At 36.1% G+C, this 15,266-nt stretch overlaps 1 protein-coding gene and 1 pseudogene across 25 annotated transcripts in view; one reads left to right on the top strand and one right to left on the bottom strand.

Moving 5' to 3' along the window:
• Positions 1–15,266, bottom strand: part of Epb41l2 (erythrocyte membrane protein band 4.1 like 2) — a 193,626-nt gene that overhangs the window by 14,096 nt on the left and 164,264 nt on the right. For all 25 annotated transcript variants that reach the window (XM_048798299.1, XM_048798295.1, XM_048798287.1 and 22 more), the window contains 3 exons: positions 13,599–13,697; positions 11,946–12,026; positions 7,021–7,129 (listed from right to left, as the gene is read on the bottom strand). In XM_048798299.1, the coding sequence (XP_048654256.1) occupies positions 7,022–7,129; positions 11,946–12,026; positions 13,599–13,697 (288 nt within the window). In that variant the 3' untranslated portion in view covers position 7,021. The remainder of the gene's footprint in view (positions 1–7,020; positions 7,130–11,945; positions 12,027–13,598; positions 13,698–15,266) is intronic.
• On the top strand, positions 8,909–10,108 carry LOC107155356 (annotated as a pseudogene).

The following is a 15,266-nucleotide window of genomic DNA, read 5'->3' on the forward strand; positions in this document are numbered from 1 at the left end:
TATTGCGGGGGGGGGGGGAGGTAGGGAGGAGAGAGAGAAGGAAAAAAAACAACAGCAGCAAATATGTTTTCACTTGGGAAAATAGTCATGAATAATTGTGTCCAAGAGCAAATCATGGGAAATGAGCACCCTGGTGTTGCTATATGCCCAACAGCAGCAGAATTTAGCATGTCTTCTGTTGGTAAGTTTAAATATATTATAACTCTTGGTAAACACCTGCCAGATTTATAAATGTTAAGTTAAAACATCCCACAGCATTCCAGAATGAAAACTGGCTGTGTCTAAAACTCATTAAACCCAAACTTGCTTTTTATTTCAATGTAGAAGTCTTCATTTTGGGTGTGATTAACCTATATTGAAAACTAAACTGAAATTAAATGCTAATTTCAGATAAGAGACTAGTACAACTAAGAAAATAAGATAAAATAAAAATATAAAATATTCGATATGCCTGAAAACTCCTGGCACCTGAACTGAAAACATTCATCTGGAAGTTAACGGGTCTATGCTTCTCTTTAAAGAACAGGCCAGATGTAAATGAGGAGCTTGTGATTGGCTGGAGCACAATTCAGCTAACAAGTCAAGTTGGTTAGACAGCTAATGCTAATTTCCAGTTTGGATTTTTTGAATTCATGTTTTGAAATCCTGAATGTCCCTGACTACTCTGAAACTTTGCTTTGAATACAGTATTATTTTGTTTCAAGATTAGTACTCATGTATGTATGAATAATACAGAAAGGAACAGTACGAATTTTAGTTTTCTATTGTGGGTTGTAGACTCGAGCTCAGGGTATACCTAAGAATGTGAGTGGCCAAGATTTTGTTAATCTTAGTACCAGATCTACCAGCTGCTTGAAACCTAATGCTCTCTGGTCTTCTCAGATGGGCACAGGCAGAGCTAACACAGGAAGAAAAGACCCCCACCCCCATGTTCTCAGGCCAATACAGGACTCCCTCACTACAGCTGACTGAGGCAGTTCTACACTTCTGTTTTACCAATCCAAAACACAGGCTCATCTGATTTCTATGCTGTATTTAATACTTGATCACTCTTCCCTCTTGGAGCTTTCCTGACAGTTTTTATGACCTCCATATTCCTACCTTCTGCTTGTCTTCCTCTACATCCTGTTTCCCAGGCAGCTCTAGATAACACCTGTCAAGCTGAAGGCTCATGGGTACATGACAGGCAGCTCTGGTGACTGCTTAGTAGTTTGTGGTGCCTTCCAGCTCCTGCGCCTCCTGGACCTCTCCACTTAGGATGCTACACATGCACCTCAAACTTAACCACCTCTTGGGTTAACGCTTTTATTTTATTTGACTTTTATTAAGAGTAGAAAGGTTTCATGGATGACTCTATAAATTACAAAAAAAGTTTTACAACCTGCCACAGAAGCAAACCCTTCTGCAAATGCTGTTACCATCCCCAGTTTGCAGGTAACAACACTGACACACAGAGGAATACCCACCCAGATAACACCATTAGAAGTCCATTTCAGCCCAGAAAACCTGCTCTGCTGCTCCCTCCTAGCACTCAGACTATCCAATAAGCTTATCATACTGTGTGCGTGTGTGTGTGTGTGTGTGTGTGTGTGTGTGTGTGTGTAAGATGGGTCCTTGCAAATTGGTTTTCAAGCTTCCTCCAAAATCCTGTGAGAGCTGGTCTCTCCTACAGTATACAGAAAAACAAAAAAATCACCTTTGTGTTAAGACAGACAGCTAATAATCAAAGAGAATTAACCATACTGTACATAATAGGTGAAAAATAAAATCCATGTATTCCATGATTCAAATTACAGAGGCCATCATTAATTCCTTTACTTAAAGTCAGACACCTGAGCATGATATGTGATTCTCTGCCTTCCTTATCCCTTCATCTCCATCACCCTCTACAGTGCCCTTAAATCTAGCTACATTGAGTTCCTAGAGGATAGGTTCAATGTTCTTGATCTGGCCTCCTCCAACCTGTTCTTCACAGCACTAACTTAAGTGAGAAGCTGTCTCTGACACCCTATTCTGATTTAGAGACCTCTACTTCTATTCCCACAAGAAGCTCAAAACATATACAAAACTTGAACTATTCTGCTACTACTGATTTATTGTCCTTGAGCACAGATTTTAAAAAAATTTTTTTTTATTTGTAGATAGACACAATACCTTTATTTTGTGTATTTTTATGTGGTACTGGGATCGAACCCAGCACATCACACATGCTTGACAAGAGCCCTACTACTGAGCCACAACCCCGGCCCCTAGATCTTATTTGAGATTTCCATGATAAAACAGTAGATGATACCAATGGGCACTCCATTATACATATTTGTATAATGAAAAGATTAACGAATAAAACAAGTGAACTGAATGAGCTGCCACTCCTCCACCATTACATCTTTCGGCTATGCATTGCTCTCACATGAAGGGGGCTCAGTTCACTTTTCACCTTACATTAGTGGTTGCTTCAGGAATTGAGGAGCTCATCTCAAGTCAGAGCCTAGTTATGCCAACTGAAGCAGAGTCATGAACTCCTTCCTCTCCTGTGGCTCACTCTTTCTGGAGACAACAAAGCCCGACACCAGCAAGCCTGGACTCTTTCTGATCAGGACTATTTGAGAATATCATTGTACTACTATGGTAATATTTTGTCTCCATTTGAGGGTTCATAAATAAATATGCATTTGGGATAAAGTGGCAAGAGGGAATAGTTCTTGAAAGGACTTAAAAAGTCACAAAGACTAAATGAACACTCATCTGAAGTATTTTTTCCTTCTTTTTTTCTTTAAACAGAGTTTTCATTAAATTCCTCACTGCCCTACAGCTGACCACCAACAGCTAAGAACAGATAGCCTCTTCCTTGACCATCTTTCTGTATGCTTCCTTTTCCCCAACTTCCAATGCTTGATCAAAAGCTCAGAGTTATTTCAAAGGGCAAGGTCAGCTCAGCAGGGGAGCTTTACATGCCTTAAAAAGGGAAAGAACAGTTATGTCACAAATAGTTATTCTTCTTTTCTGACTTTCAGATATTGTCCTGGTCCTGCTCTTTGCCTTAGCCTACCTGCTCTGACGGTCACCAGCAAATGAAAAAATGAACAAATAAAACAAGTGAACTAAATGAGCAGCCAGAGTGAGCTGCAATGATTAGGAGGTAGAGTTAAAATTTTTGACTTTGAGCCATGGAGGTGATTCCTAGTCATTCTTCAGACTTCAAACTCAAACATGTTTCTCAAGTAACAGGTTGAACTCACAGTAGTTTGGTAGTTCAAATCCCTTATTTTGTTCTCTCATAGCATTTTATTTCTTCCAGAGCACATCAAATTTTTAAGTACATTTTGTCTATTTGTTGACATTCATACCTCCCTTTCTGCAGCATATCCTCATCCAGGAAGGGGATGACCTTTGTTTTTTCTGCCACTGAGTCCTCAACACCCAGGCCATCTTAGTATATCTGGGTACTTATTAAATATTTTTAAAAAATCTTTCCAATTTCGTTTTCTTGCCTTGTATGTGAATTTACACTTTCATTTCCTAAATCCATTTGTCAAGGAATCTCATAAAAAAGAGCCTATGGGACAGACAGGTAAACTTCAAAATTTGTGTTTGTGAGTGTGTATGTCCATTGCAAAAAAATAAATATAAAGTACTAGAAATAAACACTATAAGAAACTCATTTAAAAATTTATTAAATGCTACAAATGAAGGTGAGAGTATTAGTAATGTTTTTGGGGATCATTCATCATTCCTGATTAAAAAACAAGTAAAATTCATAACAGTGACTAGAGAAAAGATAGCAACTATTCTCATATAACTATTCTCATATTCTATAACCCTCACGTTTCTCCTTATTTACTATATCCTTTTAATAAGTACCATAAGTTAGCAAAGGTAGACTTTACTATTCCCCTGATGTGCCCAATGTCAACTAGGTTTGATACCTGGTAAGATTAAAATATGGAACTCAGTCTTTAGGTAAGAATGCTCACTTTTCCATATATAAAATCAAATACATCTCAAAAACAAAATCAGCATTCACATGTAACAGAGTGCATTCATTCAGGTGACTGAATATTATACTCTGTGTAGAAAATTGTATTTAAAAATATAAAGAATAAAGTTACTAGATATAAGATCAATATAAAAAGATCAATTTTCTCTCTTTCTACTAGCAATAGTTAGAAAAAAATTTGTGACTGAAGCTGGTTAGAAAACTATATACTTTAATTGTGAGATATTAAAAAAGACATAAGTGGAGAGAGTCATTTTATGTGCATAGAAAAGAAATATAACTGCAACTTCATCTATTCTAGAGTAGATGAAATTGCAGTTAAAATACCACAGGGCTGAACCTCAGTGGTAAAACATATGAGAGGCCCTGGGTTTGATCCTCAGCATTGCAAACAAAACATAGGACTGACAGATATGGTGGTGTATGCCTGTAATCCCAGCAGCTAGGGAGGCTGAGACAGGATTGTGAGTTCAAAGCCAGCCTCAGCAAGGCAAGGTGCTAAGCAACTCAGTGAGACCCTGTCTCTAAATAAAATACAAAATAGGGCTGGGGATGTGACTCAGTGGTCTAGTGTCCCTGAGTTCAATCCCCTGTACCAAAAAACAACAACAACAAATAGGACTTAACCTTAGAATCTAACAATCTGATTTTGAAATTTATATGAAAAGAAAGAACCAAAAATGAAGAAAAAGAACAAAGGCAGGGGACACACACTGTCAGGTACCAAGACCCATTATGTAATTCCAGAGTAATTAAGACATTATGGCACTGGTACAGAGACAAATAAATAGACCAATGGAAATAGAGTGCCAGAATCACACCCTCACATAAAGGACTTGAGATATGACAATGCAGATTACAAGGGGAAAGGATGGACTTTTCAATAAGCAATGCTGGAATAGTGCCTACTTCTTCCACAAATAGTAGAAGGAAAATATTTTTGATACTTCAGAGTATAAAAATAATATGGTTCATAGGGCTGGGGATATAGTTCAGTGGTAGGCACTTGCCTAATATGCACGAGGACCTGAGCTCAATCCCTAGTATCATGAGGGGAAAGGTGTGGGGGACATAATTCAAAAAAGGAAAATTCGATAAATTCCAACTGTAATAACTATGTCTAACTATAATGATAATGAAAGACACATCACAAACCTGAAGATATTTGTAACATATGAAATTGGAAAAGAATATCTAAAATCTGTCAAGAATCAAACGAAAGAAAGATAAAGCAATACAAAGAGGTGAATAAGGATTTCACAGAAATGTTTTAAATTTCCTGGTTGTGTTGTCATAGAAAAAAATATGAATGGCCAATAACCATTGGAAAAGATATTAATAAGTAAAATGAAAGTCATCATCACAGTTATATATCATTTCATATTCTCCAGACTGGCAAAAATTAAAACTCAAGGGGAAGCTGTGAAATGCCTTGACTCCCTTGTCTTTCAGTGCAAGATGAAAAATGTGTGCTTTATGACCCAGCCATTCTTGTGGGGTTCTGTGGGTTACCCACCTATTAACTGATAAATGTATAGATTTTTTTTTAAATGTACAGATTTTTTTTAAGTAATCTTACTATACTGTGTGATAAGACCTGCATTTCAAAACTCTAATAGATAATTATGAACATTTACTCACTGCATTGAGAATTTCTTAGTTCTCATATGGAAACAGGAAAACCTACTAACTAATCCCCTATTACTGGCTATCTAGATTGTTGAAGATCCCCCGTATCCTACCCCTGAGACTAGGAATTGAACCCAGGGGAGATTTACCACTGAGCTATATCCCCCCCGCTTTTATTTTTCATTTTAAGAAGGGTCTAAGTTGCCCATGCTGGCCTCAAACTTGCACTCCACCTGCCTCAGCTTCCCAAATTGCTGGGATTATAGGCATGAACCACACCCAGCTAGATTATTGACAATCCTTTGCTAGTATATATAAAAATGTGATAAATGCATTTGTTGGAAAACTTTGTAAACACCTCTAATCATTTAAGATAAATCCTTAAAACTAGTTTAAAGATGGGTATGCTTAATACAAATATTTTAAGTTATGTTTTGCCAAGCTATCCTACAGAAAATACTATTAACTTATACAACAACATATACTTTCCTCCTACCACCTTCCCAACACTGGATAAAAACATAACTTTTGCCAAATGTGTACGTGAAAACTGGTTCACTGAATTTTTAATTTGTACTGATTTAAGCAATAGCAAGGCTAGACAGTTTGATTATTGTTCACTTAGTTTTTACATAGTTAACTTGCTTAATCCTCTGCCCATTTTTCTACTAAAGTGTTTAAATTTTCTTAACAAAGTTCTTAATATATTCAGGATATTAATCCTTTCTATTCCAGGCATATTAAGCTTTATCATTTATCCTAAACTTGTTAGTTCAACTAAAGTTTTCAATTTTTACATAGTGAAAGCAATTTTTTTTCTTTATGGTTCATTCTAATATATAATTCTTAATGTCTAGAGAAGCTGAGGCTAGAGGATCACAAGTTCAAAGCCAACCTCGGCAACTTAGCAAGGCCCTATGCAACTTAGTGAGACCCTGTCTTAAAATTAAAAAAAATAAAATTAAAAATGGGCTGGGGCTCAGTGGTTGAGCATCTCTGGGTTTAATCCCCAGTACTACCACTACTACTACTAATAATAATAATAATTAGTAGTAGTAGTGGTAGTAGTAGTAATAGGAGTAACAGCTCCTTTCCCAAAGGATCATTGTGAACATTAATTAATATAACATACACTAACACATTTAATAAATAGAGTAAAGCAACACATAAATATCAATTTTTGTAGTCACTAACTAAATCATAGTTATTTACACTACATACCCACAGGCTACAGATTTTATAATTATAGGTACCTAAGCAGATACACTTGGGGATTAATAAGAATCTGAAAAAAATCACACACAGTATAGGAAGCAGATACAATAATACAAAACTACATTTCCCAGGATCACAACAGTCACAAGAAAGGCCACAAGCAAAGCAGGCTGTCTTACCTTATTCTTCCCCTTCCTCTGCCAGTTCTGTTTCTTTGTGCACTACCACTCTTGTGACTGACATGTCAGGGTGCTGCTCTTTGGCTTCCCTGATTGCCTGAGCCAATGCCTGCCAAGGTCAGAAGAGAAAACAGCCATGAGCGGCTCCACCTCAGGATGATAAAACTCATGCATGTTCATCAACTGGAACTGCGGTACAAGCTAAAATAGTCTTATTTCTTTAAAAAAGCAGGAAGATTCAAACTGAGATCATTTTATATGAATATGCTTCTCATATTCCCAAACTTCCCATTCCTCTAGTCCACTATGTAATAACAGGATGTGTAGAAGAAACATGTTATCTTTAACTCCCAGGCTTGTACTCACTAGGAGATTTTGAGAAAATGGCTCTTCTCTGAGCTTTTGTATTTTTACCAGTAACCTGAGAATAATGCTAAGGTTGTAAAGATTATTTTAAGGTTTGTTGTATGAATTTAAGAAATGATGTCAAGCAGCTAGAATATTGCCTTATCTATACACTAAAGTGATAATTACTGGAAACTCCAAAGTATGGAACCAGGCCTGCTTATCTTGGCCCTCTCAGACACCTATGAACTAAAATGTTCACTGAACTAAGATGTTGCAGGGAAAGTATCTATAAACTTAATCACATATAATTAGTTAAGCTACAGAACAGACAGACTAATTTTTAGATTATCAAGTGCAAGTCCCTCTTTTGTAGGTGAAAAATCTTAAGGCCTGAAGATTAATGGGTCTTTCTCAAGGCCATATAAAAATGTGATAAATGCATTTGAAAGGAAAGAGAGGACTGGGAATGCTGACTCCAGTGGTTGATGGTCTCTTCCTGAACTAGGCAGTGACAAAGCAGTTTCTTTATGCTTATCAGAAAGTAAAGTTTATTTAAAGAAAAGTTGTGGCAATAGGGAAACATCCTGTTTTTCGGAGGGGTAATACATTTTTCTTAATTATTGCTAGTTTTAATTATAAAAAGGTTCTGGGAGAGAGTAAAAGAAAACAAAACACCACAGAATGACAAACTCTTGGAAATAATCCTGAAAGAAGAAAAGAAATTTTCCTAGGATAGAAAACAGCTTATCTCATAAAGAAAATATGCACTTGAAAAAAAGCAGTGCAAGTTTTCCTTCTGATTTGCCACTTGCCTAAATAGCACTTCTGTTTGCATTATTGTTCCTGTCAGCTGTGAGGTTACTAAGTAAAACCCTATACTTCACTTCATTAAAAAATGGTAAAGCTACAAAACAAAATAGGGAGAAAGAAAAAACTGCCCCAATCGCTTTCAAATACATTTGAAATCAAGTTTGTCATAATTCCTTTCATTTCATAATGTAAGCATAAGAACTTAAATACTATAAAACATTATTATGACAACAATAAGGACCAAGAGACAACTAGTACAGCATACTGCCAAAATGAGAAGTTATTTTATTAGAAATAAACTCTGAAGAGCAACCACAGTTTAGTTCATCCCTCCCTGGTATGGATCTAAAAGTGTCCTGACAAACCAGGTTTCCTAAAAACATGCCTCTCCAATTTGCTAACAAGACATTTGTTTCTCTGAGATGAAGACTTCTATCCATTAGTAAAATTCCTTTTAATGTAGACAAGGAACTCAAAAAGGTTCTAATGGTATTAAAATTAATACAAAATCAACATCAGTTTTCAACAGCAGAGCTTATTACTCATTTAAAAATAGCTTCATAGAACATACTGCCTGACCCAAAATGCAGACCACAGTTGTGCCTCTGGATCTGATCATGCAATGGAAACATGTCATAAAAGGTCAGGTACTCCGGGGGTTAGAAACACTACACTAGGCAAAGAACTTGCATCAAGATCAGGAAATGAAATACATTAATGTGGATAATTTAGCTCTAGAAGGTTGATCACCAGATATCATGGAGTATGGCAAGATGTCTCCCAGGAATATGCTGAAAGATGCACAGATGATGGCACAAATCCTGAAGGATATGGGGATTACAGAAGATGAGCCAAGAGTTATAAATCAGATGTTGGAATTTGCCTTCCAGTAAGTGACCACAATTCTTAGATAATGCTAAACTTTGTTCCAGATATGCTAAGAAAGCTACTGTTGATGTAGATGATGTGCAATTGGAAATCCAGTGTCAAGCTGACCAGTCTTTTATGTCTCCTCCCCCAAGAGATTTTTTTATTAGATATTGCAAGGCAAAGAAATCAAATACCTTTGCCACTGATCAAACCAAGGTACTAAACTGCCTCCTGATAGACAGTGCTTAATAGCTCCAAACTATAGATTCAAGTCTTTACAAAAAAAAAAAGAAAGCAAGAAAAAAAGAAAGAAAAGGAAACACAAAGCATATATTTCTGCAGGAAGAGTAACAGTTCCACAATTAAGTGTTACTAGCAGACCAAGTACTCCCATACGAGGCACACCAACCCCCAAAACCAGGTTTGTTTCAACTAAGCAGAGACTCCAATGTCTCTAACAGGGCAGAGGTTTATAGTACAGATGTTTGTTTCACAGTCCCCTGCTATAAAAGTCTCAAGACCCCGCAACATCAGCAGTTCAGAATGTTCTGACTGATCCACCATTAATTGGGTTCAAAAACACAGAATAAGATATTACCACTAACATGGTATCATCACAAAACACTACCAATGAATCATCAAATGCATTGAAAAGAAAATGTGAAGCTGAAGCTGAAGCTGAAGCTAAAGATGAAGATGAAGCTGAAGCTGAAAATGAAGAAGAAGACAACGACGACGACGACAACTATGATAATTTGGAATCTGGCTTTGATGCATGTAGCCTGTATACTTGGTCTTGAACCCATTGTACTGAAATTGAAGAAACATGCTGGATATTTTCAAGTTCTGTTTTAAGAAAACTTCAATAGTATTTAATGAGTAAATAATAATTACTATTCTTCTCAATTGAAATGTTGGATTTTCTTTAATAGGACCAGTAATGGTTATTACTGTGTGTATATATGTGACTGCATGACTAATATGATTCTGCAACCTGTACACTCAGAAAAATGAGAAATTATATCCCATCTGATTCAAATGTATGATATGTCAAAGTCATTGTACTGTCATGTATAACTAATTAAAACAAATAACAATTTTTTAAAAAACTAAAGTTGTTCATTGATTTGATTATTGAAAATAAATAAATGAATAAAAACAGCTCTATCATCTCAATTTAGGAAGAAAGAAAATCTATCATGAGCCTGTGGTGACAAATGTATGGGAAGAAACAATTTTACTTAAAGTTTATGCTTACCTTTAAACATAAAAAAAGTTAAGCATCTACTCTCTTTATTTGGATATTTGAACACTATTTTTGAAGCATGTATTATATCATTGCACAAAAGAGATGTGTGTCTTTGCAGCAACAGTTAAGGCTGTAGTATCACTGTGACTTAAGAGTTAGAAATGTATAATTTGGTGCTTATGCCTCAGATTGTTTATCTGCCTTTCTGAAGCAGTACCTGGATTGAAGTTTTCATGTAAAATAGTCAAAGGGGGGGGGGGGCATAAAATGAAACCTGAGAGTAAACCTGTGAAAAGTGATATGCTAAAGTCTGAATAGACCTAGAGGTTCAGTGGGACAGAAGAGACAATTGCTGGGAAGACATTACGATTTGACTTTCTACCATGCCAACAAATGTGGGCTCTTGCCTAGCACACTATAGGAATTCAAGAACTGCTCACTGAGCAGAAGTTCTAAGGAAAAAGTTAAGAATCAGCTCTGCTACAATTTCACAGTGGGGAACTCAAAACTATCCCAGTGAACAGCAGCAGTAAAACAGAACCCTCTACGGGAAGCTGAAGGCTTGGTTTCCTCTTTCCCAAGGTGGAGTAATAGTAGTCATCTCCTAGGAACTTGTGCACCTCAGTTAAAACCCAGAATCAAGATTTAACACTCAAGGAAATTTTTAAAATTATGACTTATGTAAATAAAATAATGCTTACAAAGGCCAAAAAAAAAAAAAAAAATGAGGAGCCATTTTCTTTGTAGGCCTGAAAAACATCCATTTCTCTATAGTCACATACAGAACCTTTCTCAAGCAAGAAATTCTTTCTCCAAAATTCTCTTTCTTGAGCTCAATGTTGTGTACAAAGTTGAATAACTATTATTTGCTCCTACAGCCCAGCCTGAAATGGTCCACTGAATCATTCTTTTCCATTCTTCAAGTCATTGTAAAATAGCCTCCTTTTAAAATCACTCAGAAAACAAAATAAAATAAAACCATCAGTTATGACTGTAATCTAAAATTAAAGTTATTCATCCAATCTCCAATGGTTCCATTCATTGCTTACTTAAAGCCCTGTGTTCTGCCAATCTTAATACAGAATGGAAACATAATCCTCTTAAAACTTTTCAGAATCACTATAAATTTTTACTTTGTATGAGATCTTAGGTTATTTTCCCTTCCTTCCTCCATTCCAATAGAAGTAATAAATAAGGAAAAACAACTAGTGGTAAATAGTCCAACTTTTCTTATGCTACAAAAGACACTTAACCATTCCTTTAAAAATACAACAAAAATAGCTTTTTTTCATTTTTCAGAAGTCATCATCATTAAATTGACATTTTTTAAAAAAATATTTAATGACTTATCTTTAAACCAGGCCCACATGAATACCTAATGGTTGCCCCAAATCCTTCAGATGACTTTGACTCTAAAGTACATGTAAAACCAGTGGGACATAAGTAGCCATTCACACTTTATGCTGACTCAGAGTTAGAAAAGCTGAAATGATAGGTTATACACATGCTGCGAAGTAGAACTTAGGAGTTGGACTTCATCTATGAAGTTCTGGGAGAACACGTTTACCCAGGAATGTGAGAAAATGACAGGCATAAAACTTAGCAAATAAGTAAAGTCGCTTTTAGAACTAGAACCTAAGGTCTTTACCTGGTCATGATCAATATCTGCATCTCCTGTGATCACAATGCGTTTCTCAATTCTTGTTTCAGATATTCCACCTTTTACAGTCTAAAAGTCATAAAAAGAAAAAGAAAGAACAGCAATGACTAAAGCATGTTTACATAGGCAGAGAAAAGAAAAAGGGAACCCACCTTGACCTTCTGTTCATCATAAAGCCATGCACAATGAATGATGGAAGACTGATGTTCTAGAAACTGACTTTCCTGTATTATTAAGTTCAATAGAGAAATCTGTTGTTAAAGTTATAGCATCCATAAGTATCCCTCAACTGAAAGCAACCCTACAATTAACTTATCAAGACTCAGGGCAGATTAAGACAGACTAAATATCATTTAATCCAAGTAATTTGACTGAGATATTCTGTTATAATTTCCTGGTTTTCTTCATTCCCAACTGGCCAGTTTTTAAAAGGGAGAATAGAAAGAAGAAATAACTGGTATTTGTAGAATTAAGAGTAATTTTAACAATTCTGGTATCAGTTTTAGATTCAGGAAACTGTTTGATATTATAGTTTACATTGCTTGGTTCTAATCATACAAATTCATTTAGTAATTCTGTTCATTTGATTTAGTGCAATACAAAATAGGACTTGGATATGGCTTAAGACAGGGAAGACATTGAGGTTTTCATTAAATGTGTGATCTGATCTCAGTTATGCATGTGACTGACCTTAGGGACATGGAGCATGGCTATGCAAAGGTAAGGTGAGACCTGGAGGAAGGAGACCCTGGGTGAACTGCTCACAGTTACTGACTTGGGTGTAACCTGAGAGCACTGGGATGGACTGGAGCAGGCCTAGGAGGTCAACTGCCTGTGACCTTCTAAATAGAGACAATGGGAAAATACCACATGGTTGTGAAAAAACACACATCCATCCTTGCCAACTCTAACAAAGTCACAAGTGATGGCTTTTTACTGTAAGACTTACCACGTTAGTAACTTGATATGCTTTAAAATGAGCACTGGTGGCATAATTTATGTGGCATTTTTTAATATACACAGCTGTTTTTTTGTGTGTTTTGATTTTGATTTTTTTTCTTCATTATTGATGAATTGAAGAACGGGGGGGGGGGCATAAGGGACACATTTAAAACCTTTAAACATTAATCAAATATGAAAAGTAGAAGTGAAAGGAAATACTAGAAAATAAGATTTAAGTTAGAAATCTGATTACCTAGAAGCTCCTAAAAATAATTCTTGGTTTCTCTACATCTGAAGGGGGCATCAGTATTTATGCTGGCAAGCCAGGGACCACTTGGTAATTTGGTGTTAAACACTTGGAGAATGATCTGGGAGAATGCCCCCCAAACTGACATACTAACATCGTAAGAAATAAGGGAAGTTTTACAGCTTATCAAATGATCTCTGCTCTTGTAGCCATCTTAACTATAGATATTCATAAGATATTTTTACCCCCTTGTACTTTAAAAAATTGGAATTTGGTTTAAATACATGTCAATGGAGGCTAATTTCTCAGTTAATTTAAATCAAGGCATTTTTTATTCCACTGGCACTGTCTGTGTATTACTTGGAGGTGAGTATAGGAACAAAGAAACGATTCAGAAAAGATCCTGTTTGCAATGTACCATCCTCTCCCTAGATTCCCCTGGACTGCTTTACCTTGGTGATGTGTGTGGTTGTCGTTGTCGACACGGACTCAGATGTGATGGTTTGTGCAGTCAATAACGTGCCCGAATCACCACCAGCCCCGCCATCAATCTTTGGATAGTTGAGGGAAAAATACAAAGTAATGCTTAACTTCCATCATGTTGTCAGAGAACCCCTCCCCACTGAATATGCATCTTCTAAAAATCTATATGGTCTGCAGAAGATGCTATCCGCCTATCCTTTGCGTGTCTGTAGTGGTAATTTACAGTCCAGGAGAGTGGCTGGCATTTAAAACAGAGGAGAGGCAAAGGCTAAGTGCAAATGGAGCAGCAAACCCTGTGGGTAGAAAGCAGAGGAAGAACAGAAGTAGAAGGTGGGAGGGAAAGCTACAAAGGACTCAAGAGAATTTGTCTGAGGAACATTTGCAGAAGCTAGAAAAGAAAACTAGAGAGGCAGGCAGGGAAGTTTCCACAGTGACCAGAAGTGCTGAGTTTGTTATTGTCTTTTAAGCACAGGTGGGTAAAAATAGATAAACATTTTCTCAGATTACTAAGCAATAGAGCCCAAGAGACACTGAGCCTCAGTGATTTGGTTATTTGCTTATCTCTAGATTTTTTTTTTTTTTAACTACACAGTTGCTATAATAGTTTGTGTGCTGAGAGCATACATATTGGTACATATTTCAATATTGCATGTCTGCATTCTCTCTCTACATACATAACATATAAATTCCATGCATATATTAAAATAGGTTTTATTTTAATTTGATTGATACTGAAAGAGGTAGAAAGTTCTAGAATTTACCAGAGCAAAGAAATTAAGAGCCTAACACTTTATGTTATATCAAACATATCTGCCTTCTGTTTTCTGACATAGAAGTAACATATCTGACACAAGAAATAACTGGAAAATCTAAAGCCTTTCTGACTAAGGTAAGAGGAAATTTCTCTCAAATATGCACTGGGCACCTATATTTCTTTATGAGGTCCTTACCTCAGTAAAGATACATGAGTAATGCTCCCAACACATATACACATAAGAAACCTGTTTGTGCTTATATGGAATCTATGCACACATGGATGAATAATTTTACAAATGTACCACTCATGAAGACATTAAACCTTTTTGGTGGTGCTGGGTACTGAAATCATGGACTTTTGCATGTTAGGCAAGTTCTCTACCACTGAGCTACATTCCCAGAATAAATATTTGGAGAGGGCAATAACCTGCCATGCTCCACCTGGCACAATCCCACCTAGAAGGTCAAACTTTCCAGTAGAGAAAATATTTATCATATATATTTTAAAACAGTTCATTTTGAAATGATGAACACTTTCCTTTTTTGTTATTCTTAAGTTTAGACATTATAATGCTTATTTAAAATCTTTACAGAAGAAGTCTAAATATCTAAAATCAAATACATAAATCTGATAATTATTTACACACAGTATCACAGGTCATGTATGAATGACTACATATGTCTAAAAGAAAATAATCCAACATGAAGAAGGAGGGAGAGTATGTGTGTGCATATGTGTGTTACTTGTATGTTAGTGAGTTGACTGGATTTGTTTTTATGGAATTTACAGCAAAGAAAAAAGCCCATCTGCTATTAAACCACAAAATATATCAGATTCAGTAAATTTCACGAGACAATCTATTTTCCAAGTGTATACAAAC

Source organism: Marmota marmota, unplaced genomic scaffold (genome assembly GCF_001458135.2).
Source record: "Marmota marmota marmota unplaced genomic scaffold, marMar, whole genome shotgun sequence".
Classification (NCBI taxonomy): Eukaryota; Metazoa; Chordata; class Mammalia; order Rodentia; family Sciuridae; genus Marmota; species Marmota marmota.